This window comes from Chiloscyllium punctatum, chromosome 16 (assembly GCF_047496795.1).
Source record: "Chiloscyllium punctatum isolate Juve2018m chromosome 16, sChiPun1.3, whole genome shotgun sequence".
NCBI lineage: Eukaryota > Metazoa > Chordata > Chondrichthyes > Orectolobiformes > Hemiscylliidae > Chiloscyllium > Chiloscyllium punctatum.
The window spans coordinates 20017460-20035576 of NC_092754.1; the positions used below are offsets into that span (position 1 = coordinate 20017460).

The 18117-nt window shown below is 40.1% G+C and overlaps 1 protein-coding gene across 4 annotated transcripts; it reads left to right on the forward strand.

Annotated features, from left to right (window-relative positions):
- Positions 1–321: 321 nt before the first annotated feature.
- errfi1a (ERBB receptor feedback inhibitor 1a) lies at positions 322–13088 on the forward strand. Of its 4 annotated transcripts, none has more exons than XM_072586389.1 (3): positions 322–528; positions 8209–8294; positions 8974–13088. In XM_072586389.1, the coding sequence occupies exons 2-3, from the start codon at positions 8234–8236 to the stop codon at positions 10143–10145; spliced, it is 1233 nt and encodes a 410-aa protein (XP_072442490.1). In that variant the 5' UTR covers positions 322–528; positions 8209–8233; the 3' UTR covers positions 10146–13088. The 4 variants fall into 4 exon arrangements, with proteins under 4 accessions (XP_072442490.1, XP_072442491.1, XP_072442492.1 ...); XM_072586390.1 differs by having other exon boundaries at positions 322–524; XM_072586391.1 differs by having other exon boundaries at positions 8977–13087.
- The last annotated feature ends 5029 nt before the right edge of the window (positions 13089–18117 follow it).

Below are 18117 nucleotides of genomic sequence, written 5' to 3' on the forward strand. Positions count from 1 at the left end.
CGTGGAAACTCTTGGCAGAGTCCCGTCTAACCTTTTGTTTTTGTGCTCTGATTTGGATTTTGCAAGATTTAAATTGCTGCGATGGATGGTGGGCCCCACCAAATGCTAAAAAAACTACAATCTGCGGATTCATCCCTCCGATGCTATTGGGTATGGAGCTTGATAAAGATTTTTTAATATATAGGAGGAACGTTGCCAATTTAAATTTAAGGGGCTGATCTCCGATTGTTTGTCGATGTTCCCCTTTAAGGCAGAGGTAAGTAAGCGTGCGGACTGCAGGCTATGGGGCGTGGAGATATCCTGATCTCACTTCATGATGACATCAGGATTTAGAGCCCGCCTTATTAAGCAAACTGCAGGACGCATTGCAACAGCGAAACATTTAATTGGAGTCGGGATCTAGTGTGAGCAGGGAAGGTAGAACGTAGTCTGGAGAAATGTTTTTGTATTTATCACTACATTGAATCGGGTAGTTAGTTGGAGTGTTTGCGCCGGATTTCCTGTCCCGTGAAACTGATCAGGAGGTAGGTGAGTTTCAGACCCCACTCGCTCTTGTTTGCACTCCTGTTACGCTGCTATTTTTTTACCTCTGATTTTACTTGTTTCCTCGTCATTTTCTTTTCATCTTTTGTACGTTTCCTGTTTCTGCTCAATTTCGTGATCAATTCCTTTGTAACAATATTCTTTAAGAAATTCGATATATATCTATTGCTGTACTGGATGAACAAAACTGCCTACAAATTATTATCCGTGAGCCACTCCGATCAGTTTAATATGTAACCTGAACTGCAGCAGGTTTTACACCATTTTAAAACTTCTATAACGTTTTAAAACGTTTTTGCAATAATAATACAAATGGATTTTGCAAACACACTGATTTTAGTGTTAATTCAGGAGTTTGATACATTTTTTTTTTCTCTCTGGTTCTGCTTGGTTTATCAAATATCTTTAAAGTTGCAGCTTTGTGGAGCCTGAGATCAGTTTCTGAGTCAGTGTGTAAAGTGACTGGATTTTATTGTGATTATGTCAACCTGTTACCGAGAGTTAAGCAAGATACATATACATGGACTGAACGTTAGGGGCTGACTAGCTCATTCTCATGATCAAAACGAGTTCCTCTGCAGCTATCTTGAAATCAGTTCTGTAGCAAAACATTCAATATTAATCCCTTTGTAGTTCTTTTGAGAAATATAAAAGCAGCTAACTACCTCAATGTTTTGGAGAGAGTGAAGCTGAAACTCTAGAGGAAGTTAGAAGTGCATCTCTCCCTTCTAGTTTGTGCTGTGATGTAAACTAGTTTCACACCAGCTAGCAGTAAATCAAGGTGTTAATGGGCTCTGAAACTGTACAGTGACTGGCGATTTAAAGCGGCCTCCTGCGAAGGCCCAGTTTTAACGGTCCGTTTATGGAGCCAAAGGATATGGATCAACTGGTTCCAGACTTCACTGTTCGTGAACCTATTCCAAAGTGCTCCTGTAAATACCCCTTTTTAAGATGATCAATTTCTAGCCCTCTGAGCAGTGAACACGTTAATCGAGTAATTTTTTTTAAAAAAACCAAGACTGAATACATATTATATGGCATTCCCGAGCTGACCTGAGAAAACTCTAATTAATTGATGATATTTTAGGTAGCAATTCAAAAAGTATATTTTGTCATGGATGGAACCCAATTGTCATTTTAAAATAGAAAATATTGTCCCAGTTCGTCTTTCGTTCTCTGGATACAGTCCTCATGTTGCTCATTGTCCCTTTCCCGTTTTCCAACTAAATTGCTGTTCTTAATGTTGGAAGATAGTGAATATCCAGAAGTGTTTGACCATTGAGATGACGGAAGATTTACAAGAGTCTGAGCCTGTCCTCACTTAATATCTGTAAGTGTCTATAGAAAGGGTGGACAAAGTTAAAAATCTCTTGACACCAGGCTATAGTCCAACAGGTTTATTTGGAAGTACAAGCTTTCTCAGCACTGGTCCTTCGTCAGGTAGACACCCATCACGCCTGATGTTGTGATTTTTTTTTAAAAACTTAGTCCACCCCAATCCAACACTGGCACCTCCATATTGTAGAAAGGTGGGGACTGGATAGTTATTAACAGCAGGTATGCTATTTGACTTCCTATAGCTGCATTATGGTAGTTTGGTGGCTGTGTTTTTGGACTCATCATCTAGAATTTGAGTTCACATCCATATCGCCACCCAACCCTGCCAATCATGGCAGTGTGAAATTTTTTTAAAAAGACAATCTGAAAGTTGCTCTAAAGGAACAACACAGGCTACAATTCTTAAGTTGTGTACAATCTGGCAGCAAGGGTTAGTTTTCTTCTGAGAATTATTAAATTCCCTGCTAATATTAAAGGTACAATAGCTTGTCAGACTCTTTTCATAGAGGAAGTTTCATTGTGATCACATGAAGTGGCCCCAAGCTTGTATGATCTGTGTTTAGTTTTTTTCCATTGGTATCAATAAACTGCAACACCCACATCAGAAATGTAAGACGTTATTGGTGTTATTACTCATGCTCTGTCATTGCCTGAGCTTTTTATGACTCGTCTTGATGGAGCAATGAAATGGAGATTAGAAAGATGTGCTTACAATAGGAAAAGGAATCACAAGTTTCTTGCCTCTCCCAGGTGTGATAGACTTGACACCAGTAGTCACGTACACTTTTCATCATTAGTTGGCTCATTTTTTGAGTCTGAAATGATGACAGCACATGGTGTAAATACTGGGAGTAAATGTGGTGAACCACTTTCTATGCCTATATGGATCTTTTGGCTCAAATTAGTGATGGGGCTTTAATATTTTAGGGTTTTAAAGGAATGGTTAAGTTTTAAGACCTTTTTAAAAAAAGAATTGTCACTATTGGCAATTAAGCATGGGGTCACCAGTACAGCTTGCAATTTACAAAACTTGGCGAGTGTAGCCAATATTGAAGCTGTTTCTGGTAAGTTAAGTTATAGTGATTTTGGTATATTAAATGGAACTGCTCTGTTTTGATCACAAATATATTGTTCAACATCTGTTGATCCTTATGATTTTGGATTGTATAAAGAGGAGGTACTACACTTGGGCAGTTTGAAGGTATGCATTTTCTTCTTTCAGTTCAGGGTCCCTCTTGTGGTTTGTATGCTCCCTTTTCCCACTTTGAATCCAGAAGATAAAGATCTTTCCTGACTTCTCTCTCTCCCCTGACCCAGATAGCTGTACTTCATGTAGGTAGTAGCATTGTTGGCAAGCTATTTCATCATGGCTGACATCACTACACAACAAGATTTGTGTCCCCACCAAATATCCAACAAAAGTTACCAGATAACCAGAACTACGCACTATTTCCTTTGGAAGGGGGAAAAAAAAACAGCTTGTTGTTTTTGACCCTCCCCCCATTCCCAAAATAAAAATTCACCAGCAGAAAATATTAGAGATTCGAAGTCTAATTTTGAATCATCAAGCATTTGGTACACTTTGCAAGAAATGTGCAATATGTTCTTTACTTAAATTGCCGATGTCTGGAGGGAGCTTCTTTAATTTTATTTCTTCTCCTTAGATTGGTGTGCCCGCAACAGTGGTATCTGTGCCTATTCTAAGATCTCTGGGCAGATCTGGAGGGGTAATAGGTGGAAGTCTTGCTAGTAATTTCCTCCATTCCAAGAAAGTGTCTTTGCTTGAAATTTCAGTTGGGTTTTTCTCTCCTTTTTTTAAATGTTTTTAAATTTCACCTACATCCACAATTGTCCAATAAAAAGCTGTACATTTGGCAGATTGTTCAAATTTCGAGGCACAATATGTCCTAATTAAATTGCTTGGCTCTGCCATTGGGGAATAGTTGCACACACTTTGTGACAATGTGAAGATTCTGTATATTTACTGTGTGATTCTATACTACTGAGCACTTATGTCAACATAACTTAGTTGGACAGTCTTTTGTGTATTACAACAGTCATCATACCCATACCCCTAGACCCAGAACGTTCCAAAATTCAGTATTACACCACTCACATTGCCACATTCCCTTATGATGCTTCAATGGGTACACCCTCATCACCTGTATGATACAGAGCAGTTCAACTCTGATTCTATCACCAATCTGAGATGGATTGGACTCCATTTCTGCCTGCGCAACATTGGGTACATTCAATGAACTCTGGGTTAGGGAATAGGCAGAAAGTGAGCCAGGGTGAATGCAAGGTGAGGAAAGAACAGCACTTGTGTGACACTCCTCTCGGTTGAATTGACATTTCTGGTCAATATTCATTCTGCTGGCAGGAAAATGATGGTATCTTGTAAATTGTGCTCTAATTCTATGCCGTTTGCATCTCTCTTCTTGGTCCTCAGAGCTTGTTTTGATTTGCCCAGATCTTTGTCTGTTACACAGGAGCTTATTCCAAGCTGCTAAAAAGAGGAATTATTTGAGTACTCGAGTATCAATGGCAAAATGCAGGCCAATAAGGGACCAATGCAGGCCATTTAGAGTAATGAAAGATTGTGTCAAGCTCCATGATGAAGATGGCAGAATTACTACTTCCCTTTTCCCTTATGAGAATCAGTATCTTCAGCAGAAAAAGGGACACGAACCCCAGTGAGAGTGAGCAGAGTCAGGAGTCGTGATAAAAATGTTTGCTGCTATCTTTTGAGGGATTGCAAAGAGCGTTTTGAAGACAACAAGCGAGTGGGCAATTGTGAATGAAAATGGGGATGCACTTGTTTGACTGGTGTTGCAGTGAAACCATTTTGGAGGGAGCAGATACTGAGAAATGAAAAAGTCGAATATATAAACTACGTTTGTGGTGTTGAGCTATGCCATTAAACAAAAGTACTGGAAGAAGGATAGATAATTTGCAAATACCTATTCATGTATTTTAGCAAATGGAAAGTACACACACAATTTAATTGTTAAATTTCTGTAACTGTCTTCTACCTGATACAGGTGAGAGACGCTACAATAAAATTCTCAGGTTGTTGCCTGCACTGGTTGCTTTTATGATGCTGTTTCTTCAGACAAAATATAGACTTCTTCCAACCCTTCTTTGCCAATTGCAACCTCCTCTTTAATCCAATAACTTTTTTTTTTTGCTCCCTTTTTGAGTAGATTAGATTAGATTACTTAGTGTGGAAACAGGCCCTTCAGCCAAACAAGTCCACACCGACCCGCCGAAGCGTAACCCACCCATTCCCGTACATTTACCCCTTTACCTAACACTACGGGCAATTTAGCATGGCCAATTCACCTGACGTGCACATCTTTGGACTGTGGGAGGAAACCGGAGCACCAGGAGGAAACCCACGCAGACACTGGGAGAATGTGCAAACTCCACACAGTCTGTGGCCTGAGGCGGGAATTGAACCCGGGTCTCTGGCGCTGTGAGGCAGCAGTGCTAACCACTGTGCCACCGTGCTGCCCGTTAGAGTAAAGAGAGGGCTCTGACAAAAACACCATAGTGTTTTTTTTAAAGTTGAAGTGTGCAAACTATGATTGACAATTTAATCAAGACATGGGTCTAATGAGACACTTGTCTACAAGAGCTGAAGAAATTTAATGATGTTGCAGGTTGGCTGGCTCTGTGGGATGGCATGACCTTCATAGAATTGATCAGCCATTTTAATCATAGAATCCCTACAATGTGGAAAACAAGCCATTCTTCCCATCAAGTCCACATATACCCTCTGAACATCCCAGGTCAACCCTTTCCCTGTAACCTTGCATTTTCCATTGCTAATTCACCACATCCCAGGACACTGTGGGCAATTTAGCATGGCCAGTCCACCGAACTTGCAAATTTTGGACTGTGGGAGGAAACTGGAGGAAACCCCCCATGCAGACACTAAGACAATGTGCAAACTCCACACAGACAGCCACTGTTAGCCCTGTATTGCTACCTAGATTTCCTCAGGATTTGCTATTCACTTTTTTTTATCTCCAGGAATCTCCAATTCCCAACTGGCCTGTGTACCAATTGTGAATAGCTAATTAGAATGTGAAAATGTTCTTTTTAGATCAACCTCCTGAGAATATTGAAATTCTTATCCCACTTTACTGTGGTTAATGAGGCTCCTTTTGTAACCTCTTCACTTGTACAAATTCATATTTTGGGCAAATAGCTTAATTGTATTTTGTTTTTATTTTAACAGTCTAATTGCTTAACCCATCAATATCAGGGTTGACAGATTCAGTTAAAAAGCAGTCTGCATTTAGAATGTAACTAATTTCACGCCATGCAACAGGACAAAAAAATCCAGTTGCACCTTTTCCCTCCAAACATAATCTTTCTTCCTGCCTCTACATCACTCACCATTATGGCTGATACTGCTTTCCACTTCATCTTATCATCAATCCACCATCCTTTACAATATTCATCCTTCCTATGTTGAAATCGAGCCTCATCACTGTCTCCCAAACTAATTTAGTCCATTCTAGCATATTAACATGTGGAACTTGTCTCTTTAATTGCTGGTGGGAATGTTTACATAATACATAAAATCAAGGGATGAATGTTGCATGTCAACCTGACAGTCACTCTATTAAGAGTTCTGATCCTTCAAACATTTTATTATCCTTGCCTTTTGACATTAACAAGCTTTATCTATATCTTCACATTTCGAAATAAGCAATAATAATATAACTTTGTCCTCTGAATTTATTCCACATCTAACACTTTGATGTTGAAAGCTGCTTTAGAAATGCACCAAAGACACTTATTAGTTAGCACAGCTAGTGATCTGGTTGAAAGAAATCTTTTACCCCACAACCTGATAACATGGTAAGGTTGTTGGCTGTCTCCCAAGATTAGATCAATCTTCTTTAGTGTAAATGTTAAGAATCTCAAACAAGACAAAAAATGAAAACACAAGGCAGTTAAGTCAATATCTGTAATAGAAAAGGTTTGCTCAAAATTTCAGATGGTTACTTTTCATCAGAAGCCAGATGTAATTTCCTAAAGGAGAGTTTCATCATTGATTTACCTTAAATGGGGTGGGATTAGTCCTACAACTTGTTACCTGTGACATTACTGACATACAATAAATTGGATGAATAATTCTAGAATCTTTTCCCTATTTGACAGAGTGCAATATCATGTTAACTGTAACACAAAGTCTTTAAAGGATTGGTATGTTCTCAAAGTTGTAACCATTTCTGATACAAGGCTAGAGCACGGGAAATCTGCAGTCTGCTGAGTAACTGCATCATGCACTTTAATCACGGTGTCATCAATACCAAAGGTTGCTGGAACCTTAAGCACTTTAACAATTGAGCACTTTAATGCAGTGCAATTTGGTATTGGGAGGGAGTAACTTCAGAGTTTTCTTGAGGCAGATAAATATCAAAATTGAAGTGTGTAGTAGTGTTGCATGACTTCCAAAATATTGAGGTGTATTTACAAACTTAGGGCCAGTAAATATTGAGGTTAAGCGACTGAAATAGCATTGGACCTGCACCAGGACCCCTCATGTCCTTGGCACATTGTTTAGGCTATTGGGTCCTTGAGTTTACAGTTACAATGCAAGGAGTTTAAATTCATATAGAACACCAAACTAAGGTTTCTGCAAAGATGACTGCTGTCTTGTGCAAAAAAAAAGAGATTAAATCTGGGCTGATCAGAGATAAACAAAATTCAATGAAAAGGAGTGGAAGTATTGCATCCCAGGAGAAATGAAAAGGAACCAAATTCCCTCCACTGGATGAGATAGAACTTGGCTGATGGGAAGCAGAGAACTTAGTGTTGATTTAATTAGTCATGTTTTATTTAAATATAATAAGTTGGGAAATGCTGCTACATCAGTTGAGTCTAAATTTTATAGGGGTCTTGTTGACAATAATTAAAGGACACTTATCAAAAACATTTGGAATTCTAGGTTAATTTCTAAGTATAGGTCTATTACTAAAGTTTTTGTAGTCATTGAGACAAGTAACAGAACTGATCCCTGGAATCAAAAGGGGATTAGCTGTTAAGATAAACTTGATCTCTTGAGTCTTTAAAAGGGCTATTTAGCAGGAAGGAAAATTAAGCTTGAATAATACATCAAGTGCCACTGGGAATATTGCTTTTCTTGTAATTTTTTTTGATGGTTAAATTAAGGCTACAGGTGGAGACAGGACAGTAGCCTCAAGGGAGGTAGAAAGGGTTGAGAAGTCTTTTTTTTGTTGTGAAATAGTCTAGGCAATTGACTGTTCACGCAGACATTGCGCTTAACTTTTTTTTGTGTGATTTCAGCATCTACTGTACAGACCCCAGAGCCATGACCTGTATGTTGAATGCTGCTCCCCATCAACAGCCCTACATCGTAACTTCAAACAACTGTATGTATCATCTCAATAGGAAATGCTCACTAAATGTCTGATAATTCAAATTCTTTTTTTGTTTGAAAAAGAAACTGGATAATTTTATTGGTGATATGGAACTGTCAGATTGTTATTTTAAAAGAAAACTAGTTCTGTAATATCTCCAAGAACAAAACAGATGATTCTTGCCTGATTTTTGCCTATAATGTGCCACTCCACTGTGATTAACTTAGCTGTCTTTTAAGTAGCTTTCAGGTATTAAAATTCTGATTCGAGAAGGCCCATCATCAAAATTCTCAGAACACCTAGCACTGGACAATAATTAAGCCTTTCCAGTGCTGTCAGATCATCAACCTGGATTTAAGTAACTACATTTATTCCTACCTTTTGCCATGCGTACTGAACATGTCTCAGCCAGATCTATGCTAAATTATCACTGAGCCTTACCAATGACATTGTCCTTTAGACAAGAGCTCCTGTAAATGATCACTGTTGGGTGATTCCCTGAACCTAATTTGAATATTATACTGCAGTCCTTGGCTAGAATTTCTCATGGAGAATGCTGCATATGAGATACTGAGAGATGGCCAACATCTGAGGAGCCCATACCCTAGAAGGCAGCTGAACCTCCTGGGGAGATGGGAAGAATTTTATATAATGAGCATTTTTGTTTTAAAAATTACTTTTCTTCCTCCAGCAGGGCAAGAAATGGATCCAGTTCAGCTGAACGGCCACTGTTGTTTTGGGAGTTGTCTCAGATCATCTTTCCACAAGCTGCGACCAGCTGCTCTGAAAATGTCCAATAATGAGGAGCCATTTCTACAAATGGAAAAAGATCAGCTGCTCTCCCCATTTAAGAGACTGTCTGTGGATAACACAATACAGTCACCACCTCAAACACCAGTGAAAGGGACAAGTCCACCATCTATTTCTGGGTGTTTCAGTGATCGAAGTTCTAAGCCACTCCCTCCATTGCCTATCACTGGTGATGTGTCCTTTGATGATGTTGACAGTGAGGTTGAATCCATTACAAGCTCTGAAACAGATTTCCTCTTGCAAGACTACAGACCGCTGAGCTTTCGGTACAATACTCCGAGCAGAAGGAGCTTCCGTGGGTGTGGGCAGACCAACTATGCTTACTCAGAAAGTGCTAATAGGACTAGGTTGCCAGAGGGTTGCAATAGGATAAAAAAAGACTCTAACCTGGAAAGCACTGAGGTTACTGAAAAGCCTGTTCAGCCTCACCGCAAATTACAGCGTTCACATTCCGGTCCAGCTGGATCTTATAACAAACCTGTTGCATTTAAAAATGGAAGCTGTTTATCACGTTCATCACCAAACTCCAATGAGGTAAAGCCTGAGGTTCCTCCTCGAGTTCCCATACCCCCACGACTTGTGAAACCTGACTACCGGAGATGGTCTGCAGAGGTGATGTCAGGCATGTATTGTGACGAGGACAGGCCACCAAAAATACCCCCACGGGAACCTGTGTCCAGAAATAACTCGCGCACCCCAAGTCCTAAAAGCCTCCCTTCCTACCTCAATGGAGTGATGCCTCCCACACGAAGCTTTGCACCTGACCCTAAATATGTCAGCAACAAAATTTTGCAGCGGCAGAGCAGTGATGGGGCAGGCACAAAGGTGCCATGCATTTTACCAATCATGGAAGATGGAAGGAAGATGAGCTCTACACACTACTACCTGCTCCCTGAGAGGCCTCCCTATCTGGAAAAGTTTCAGAAATACTTGGTGGAGGCTCAGAACACATGGGAGTCGAATGATTGCACAACAGAGAATTTCAAGACATTTGCATTGACCAAGCCAGCAACAGTAAAAGGGAAATCTGTTGCTTATGTAGAGGCTCCTTAGATTTTTATCGTCCCTCAGAGAAGCAACAAAATATGACCACAGCAAAGAACCGTTCCAGGAGAATCCAAGGCAATTGGTTTGCAATTCCTTTAGAACAATCAATGGAATCACAGAACATGATCCTAAAACCAGTGAAAATCCAATACATTAAAATACAATTTAAGTTGCTGTAAACTAGATGCCCTTGAACATGGCAGTGTCCAAGTTACCTGTACAATAGTTTTACAGTAGACATTTTTCATTAGAACATTTTATGGTTTTAATTGCACTTTATCTACTTCTTGGAACCTTGAAAAGACAGTGAACTAGGTGAGACACATTGAGCACAGTGCCTTATGATATCTTGGAGAAAGCTCAACATCTGTTTGGATATAAAGGCCCTTCCCAGGCAGCAACTCTCATGTGAAACGAGCACAACACAATCAAGACTAGATTTTTATTACTGAAACTTTTGATATTTTTTTTATTATCTAACTGTCCAGACACACACTTGTGAAGAAGAATTGCAGCAAATGTTAAAGGGCAGCATACAGATGATCATGCCTAATAACAATCCAGCTCAGGGATGCTCAGTGAAGGTCACCTCTCGCGTAACTATTTTGAATGAAAAGTATTATGCTAAAGTGAAGGGATTTGATTAAAAGTTAAGCACAGAAACTGCCACAGTTCATATCTCTGCCTCTTTTACCCACTCCCAACAATTCACAACATGTCTGTTGGGATACTGGAGAGGCCAAGGGTCAGAGGGACTGTAGTTAGTGATCCATTTTGTTTGAAGACTAACAATCTTTTCATTGTCCTTTCTTCCTTGCCCCTCAGGGTGTGCTCCCTTCCTGTTTTGAGTAGAACTGATACAGCTGTATATGTGGCACAGGAGAACGGACTTGTCACATTTTGCTATTCATCGTTCATCAGCACTAGTAGCTTACCCACACCATTTTTAAGATGCACCCAAAACATGATCTGTTTTATTTTATTATTAACTCACCAAAGGTTACAGATGATCACCGATTGTGTTTTTAACAGGAGATACTGCAGTGGAGATTAGCACAGAGATTGCTAACATTTGTTTTGCTTGTTGTCCACTCTTCAAGTGATTGTGAATAACTGACCATCAGAGCATCACAGTCCACATTAATCTTTTCTCTTTTTGTATTTTGCTAAATTGTGAATGTACAGGGCCCATGGCTCCCTATCTAGTAAGTGAGGTCCATAGTAGCCAGCAACTGCTTTCCAGTAGTTCCTACTGTCAGTATTTAGTGTTGTTTGTGGATGGATATGACTTGTGCTGTGGCTCATACGTTCTCCTTTTAAGCCCATGCATGGTTTAGCCTCCTCTGAGTCAACGCTAAGAGTCGCTACATCAGCTAAGAGTACAAAGCAAGACAAAACATTCAAGAGGTGACTGTGATGATGTTGTGCCTTCTAACACACAGCTCCCATCTGTTGGCACTGAGATGCAAGAGAGCATCAGCCACAGTTTATCTCAGAAATCAAACACCTCATAGACATAGGCAATTGAATTAAGTGGAAAATAAGACCATGAGTAAACATTAGGATACTAAAATAAAACCTAATTGGGTGCAACAAGGGACATAATGGTGAGAGACTCAGTAGTAACCTGCAGACTAGTTTACATGATAGATGATTAGGGACCTAAATGAAGAATCCATGCAGTTGCTTGTTTTTGAGAATAGTTTTGTTAGTGACTCAATTAACTACATGTTTCATAAATGAAGGCCTATAATTCTACTCTTGTATCATTGGCTGTAACATATCTTTTAATGTATTGTAACTATATATTTGTTGAAAAACCACAATGATATTTGTTTCTGTGGTCTGTGCAGTATTATTGGGATATCATAAATTACATTATTTAAAAAAAACTTCCCTAATGTCTATTTTTATTAAATTGTTCTGTGCTGTTTGATCAGTGCTGCCTGTTAAGGACTCTATTCTCCCAAAGGAAGTTGGCAGACTTGCTACTTTGACAACAGTCTAACTGAGCTAAATCTAGTGCATGATAAACAATACCCCTACCCATTGCTTAACCTCAGAACTGACCCTTCGTGTTATTAATTTTCTGTTCTCTAATCAAGTTTGTGGGAATAAGTACTGTAATGTTTTATTATATGGGACAGAGGGACCACAACATGTCAGGACTCATGGTGTTATTGCTGAAAATTGAGCCCTGCCTTTGCCAGAGTCATAACAAAAAGTTAAAAATTTTTAAAGTATGCTTGGTTCCCCAATTTACCTATTTTGTTTTAGACACCGGTTTATAGATAGGATGGCCCAGATTTCTATACTTAACAAAAACTATTCATTACAAGTGAATAGGCTCTAGCTACAAGTAAACAGTTATGAACTGTTGACATAACTATTAATTAAAACTCGAATTCCCTTAAACTCCCCTTTTTTTTCATGCAGACAGACTAAGACAAGTAATATGGGTATTATGAATGGAGGGAATACTGGGAAAGCAGGTCAGTTGTCTCTGTTGGCATGATCTGTTGAGATGATTCTTGTGCTGATCAGAATGTTGTTTCTCCGTCTTCTTTCCCAGATGCTTCCACTTGTTTGCCAGAGGCATGGTGGCTAGCTCATTGATTAGAGGTCTTTGGCATATTAAAAATCACAGACAACAGTAACTGCTAAATGAAAGATTAATTGGTTTTCCTCAGACTTGAAACATTTTTCTGCAACGAACAAACCAAGCTCTTTGGTCATCTTATAAGCCCCTCTATATCTTTTTTTCATAGCTCCAAGTTGTTTGGATATTTGAGAACCAGTCATAGTTGTTGGGAGACAGAAGGCTTGAGACCAGTTAGCAAGAAGTAGCTGATTGATAGCTGAATTTCCATTTGTAGTCCTTTGGTTTCAGTTCACCTGTAACCACTGCTGTTACCCGTAGTTGTGCAACAGTGTTCATAGTATTAAGTTATTTGCTTTTTAAACCATGCAACAATCCTTGTAATCCAATAAAACAATTATTTTCTCTTCAGTCCTCAATTAATAAAAAGACAGTATTTACATACTAAATGTGCAAGAAAGAGGAAGTTCCCTTTTTAAGAGAGTTCCTTTTGGCATTTTTTGTGTGCTCAGGAACTGAGATGGGAGTACACGAGACATATAGGTCACATCAGGAATAATTGGTTTCCTTTATACAAAGTATACTGGGAAGGGAGATAGACCATTCAAGCTTGTGTTGCTGAAGAAATCTAATTTGACAGAATTAGACTGACTGCAGACCTGGATTTTGATACATATACTCCCCAGGAATGTTTATTACATCTGTGAAATTGAAGCTACCTTCAAAGTACAATACATTATACGTTCCTGAGCATCGAGTTACAAATAATGTGAACCTTTTTCACAGCTAATCTCCATATTAATAGAGCATCCAGTCAAATCCAATCCCTTTAGCCCTGCAGATTTTCTCATGAGTGCCCATTCAATTTCATACTAACAAACAAGGAATAAGAGTAGGTCATTCAGCCCTCTTAAGCCTGCTGCCATTCAGTAAGACTGATCTGATTTTGATAACCGCAACTCTACGTTCCTGCATATCCCTAATGATCTTGCATCCCCTTGGTATCTATCTACCTCTGCCTTGAAAAATATATAAAGGTTCAGCATCAACTGCCGAATGAGGAATGGATTCCAAAGACACGCTATCCTCTGAGGGGAGAAAATGTTTCCTCATCTGTTTTTAATAGGCACACCCTTATTTTTAAATTATAACCCCTAGTCCTAGATTGTCCCACAAGAGGAATGATGCTTTCAACATTGACCCACTCAAGTTTCCTCAGGATCTTGTATGTTTCAATTAAGTAATCTCTGCCTTTCCTACACTCCAGAGGATATAGGCATAGTCTGTCTGTCTCTTTCCTCAAAAGCCTATCTGCTCATTCCAGGTGTTCGTCTAGTAAATATTCTCTGAATTGCTTCCAATGCATCAACATCATTCCATAAGAATGGCAATCAGTACTGTACATAGTATTCCAGCTGTGGTCTTACCAATGCCCTGTATAACTGAAGCATAAACTCCCTACTATTGGATTCAATTTTCCTCACAAACATAATATTATATTAGCTTGCCTGATTACTTGCAGTACAGTATACTAACCTTCTGTGATTCATGTACTAGGAGACCCCAATCTCTGCAACCTCTCACCATTTAGATAATATGCTTTTTAAATTCTGTCAAAATGGACAATTTCACACTTTTCCACATTTTACTCCACATACTTTTAAAATTAGTCATTTTCTTTACTTGCACCATTCTTGTTAGCAGCAAATTTTAAATCATTGCCACTGACATAAAAACAGTTTTCAGTATATCCCTTTCCAACTCCCAACATCCCCAAACCTTAAATTTATGTCTCCTACTTTTTGTAATGACCAGGTAACAAACGACTTTTCTCTACCTGCCATGAACCTACCATAAACTTGAACACTTCTGTCAAATCTTCCCCAAACTCTCTTGCTCAAAAGTTACTACCTCTGTCTTTCCAACCCTTGGAGCTAAAATCCCTCATCCCTGGAATCATTCTGGTAAATTCCAATTGTACTCCCTCAAATACCTTTCCTTAAAGTGCAGTGATCAGAACTGGATGGACCACGCTAGTTGTGGCTTAACCAGAGCCTTAAAAGTTCAGTGTAACTTCACTATTGACATGGAGTACACCCCTGCGCCCAATATAACCTTTAGTTCAGAAATCATAGTTTATATGAAAGTAATCTTTCCTGTTTTTGGAGCCTCTCCCACTTATCCATTTTCCACCTCCGTCGACAGATAGCAATACCCAACTAGCCTCCCAATTGCCCATGAAGCTGTGAACTGAGATACACAATGACTTTCCTTTATGCCTAATTCCCACCCATGCATTCTTCCTCCCTCCCCTCAATCCCAACACACAACCAGTCCTGCCTCATGATTTGGAGATGCTGGTGTTGGACTGGGGTGTACAAAAGTTAAAAATCACACAACACCAGGTTATAGTCCAGCAGGTTTAATTGGAAGCACACTAGCTTTCGGAGCGACGCTCCTTCATCAGGTGATTGTGGAGGGCTTGATCGTAACAGAATTTATAGCAAAAATTTACAGTGTGATGTAACTGAAATTATACATTGAAAAATAGATTGTCTGTTAAGCCTTTCATCTGTTAGAATACAGTGATAGTTTCATTTCTTTCATATGTAAATCACAAAACCCTTTTTTATTAAAGTTGCATTCTCGGGTTAGCTGTTAACAATGGTGATAGCTAGACAATATGTTGAAGGTGTTAGCCCCCTGTGTTCTGTCTATGACCTGATGTTTAGATTGATTCTAATCTAAAAAGTGAGATAACAGAGTTTTACATAAATTCATATAGTTTTTGAGCTCAGTTCTACATGAATGTATGTAGTTTTTGAGCAAAGTGCAATGCAACTCTGCAAGTACAAATTCACCACACAAAATATATGTGTGCATGTGGGTCTTTGTCTGGGGTGGGGATTGTGAGTGTGAGAAAGTGTGTGTGTGTGTGTGTGTGTGTGTGTGTGTGTGTGTGTGTGTAGTGAGTGCAGTGTCTTAAGTCTGTGAGGGGGCGCATGTGTGGGAGTGTGTCTATAAGGGTGTGTGTGGGTGTCTGTGTGCGTGTCTGTGTGTATCTGTGTCAGTGTGTGTGTAGTGCAATGGTGATCACCTGTAATGTGACATGAACCCAAGGTCCCGGTTGAGGCCCTCCCTATGGGTACCGAACTTAGCTATCAGCCTCTGCTCGGCCACTTTCCTCTGCTGCCTGTCCCGAAGTCCACCTTGGAGGATGGTCACCCGAAGGTCCGAGGCTGAATGTCCTGGACCACTGAAGTCTTCCCAACTGGGAGGGAACCCTCCTGTCTGTTTGTTGTGCGGTGCCCATTCATCCGTTGTCGTAGCCTTTGCTCGGTTTCCCCAATGTACCATGCCTCCGGGCATCCTTGCCTGCAACGTACAAGATAGACAACATTGGCTGAGTCACATGAGTACCTGCCATGCACAAGGTGGGAGGTGTTCCCACGTGTAATAGTGGTATCTATGTCCACAATCTGACACGTCTTGCAGCGTCAACCGTGAGGGTTGTATGGAGTTGTCCTGAGAGCCGGGCAGTTTGCTACGAACAATGATCTGTTTGAGGCTTGGCGGTTGTTTAAAGGCAAGTAGTGGAGGTGTGGGGAAGGTCTTGGTGAGGTGCTCATCCTCATTGATAATGTGTTGCAGGTCACGAAGAACATGGCGTAATGCCATGAGTCCTGCCTCAGGCACTCATACCAATCTCTCAAGGAAGGACAATGATATCCTGATTTATTTGGTATGTGAAATTCTCCCCAGCCTCTCACCTATGTAGCCTTCCCTCAACATATTAGCATGTTCAACCTTAATGGGTATTATACTTCGCAGAATCTATTCTTCAAGATCTTTAAAGAAAGGATGTTTTAAACTTGAAAGAATTCAGAAAAAAATTTACAAAGATCTTGCCAGAATTGGAGGGTTTGAGCTATAGGGAGAGGCTGAATAGGCTGTGGCTGTTTTTCCCTGGAGTGTCGGAGGCTGAGGGGTGACCTTATAGAGGTTTATAAAACCATGAGGGGCATGGATAGGGTAAATAGACAAGTCTTTTCCCTGGGGTGTGGGAGTCCAAAACTAGAAAACGTAAGTTTAGGGTAAGACGGGAAAGATTTAAAAATGACTTAAGCGACAAGTTTTTCATGCAGAGGGTAGTACATGTGTAGAACAAGCTACCAGCGGAAGTGTTCTATGAATCTATGGTGGAGGCTGGTATAATTACAGCACTTAAAAGGTATCTGGATGGGTATCTGAATAGGAAGGGTTTAGAGGAATATGGGCCAAGTGCTGGCAAATAGGAATAGATTAATTTAGGATATCTGGTTGGCATGGAAGAGTTGGACCAAACTGTCTGTTTCTGTGCTGTACATCTCAATGATTCTATACCATTGATCAAAGAACTATCAGAATTTATCACACTTGTTGGTGCTAGCTGTTCAACTGGAACTACACACACACTCCAATTCTTTCCTCTTTCGCTGAAATAATTGGATAATGATCAAAGAGAGTGCTGACTGATTATCTACCATTCCCCAACACATCCTTGTGGAGCAGTGAGCCTAATTGTAGCTTTCAGAGTATTTGTGCCAACACAGATCAGGGAAGCAACCTGGGCCATTCCTTCTATGTCAGCTCATTTACTTTCTGTATTCACTTGCTGAACTTTGAGAACACAGTATAATATTAGCTGAACTTTAGGACAGTACTGTTGCAGTACACTTGGTTCAGTGTTTCATTGGTAGTACGAGTAGTATATGAATGTTATGGTTCTGTTTGCCAAGCTGGGAATGTGTGTTGCAGACATTTCGTCACCTGTCTAGATGACATCCTCAGTGCTTGTGAAGCGCTTCTATGTTGTTTCCTCCGGCATTTATAGTGGTTTGTCTCTGCTGCTTCTGGTTGTCAGTTCCACCTGTCCGCTGCAGTGGCTGGTATATTGGGTCCAGGTCAATGTGTTTGTTGATAGAGGCTTGGCACTCATCCACAGATTCTAGGAATTCCCTGGCTGTTCTCTGTTTGGCTTGTCCTTTAATAGTGTTGGAGGAGAAAGTGAGGACTACAGATGCTGGAGATCAGAGCTGAAAATGTGTTGCTGGAAAAGGGCAGCAGGTCAGGCAGCATCCAAGGAACAGGAGAATAGACGTTTCGAAGAAGGGCTTATGCCCGAAACGTTAATTCTCCTGTTCCTTGGATGCTGCCTGACCTATAATAGTGTTGGCCCAGACAAACTCATGTTGCTTGTCATCTGCGTGTGAGGCTACTCAGGATAGCTGGTCGTGTCGTTTTGTGGCTAGTTGATGTTCATGGATGCGGATCGTTAGCTGTCTTCCTGTTTGTCCAATGTAGTGTTTTGTGCAGTCCTTGCATGGGATTTTGTACACT

Coding starts and splice junctions, on each gene's coding strand:
- errfi1a (XM_072586389.1), top strand. CDS start 8,234: ATGACCTGTATGTTGAATGCTGCTCCCCATCAACAGCCCTACATCGTA. Junction 8,295..8,973: donor CATCGTAACTTCAAACAACT/GTATGTATCATC, acceptor TTCTTCCTCCAG/CAGGGCAAGAAATGGATCCA.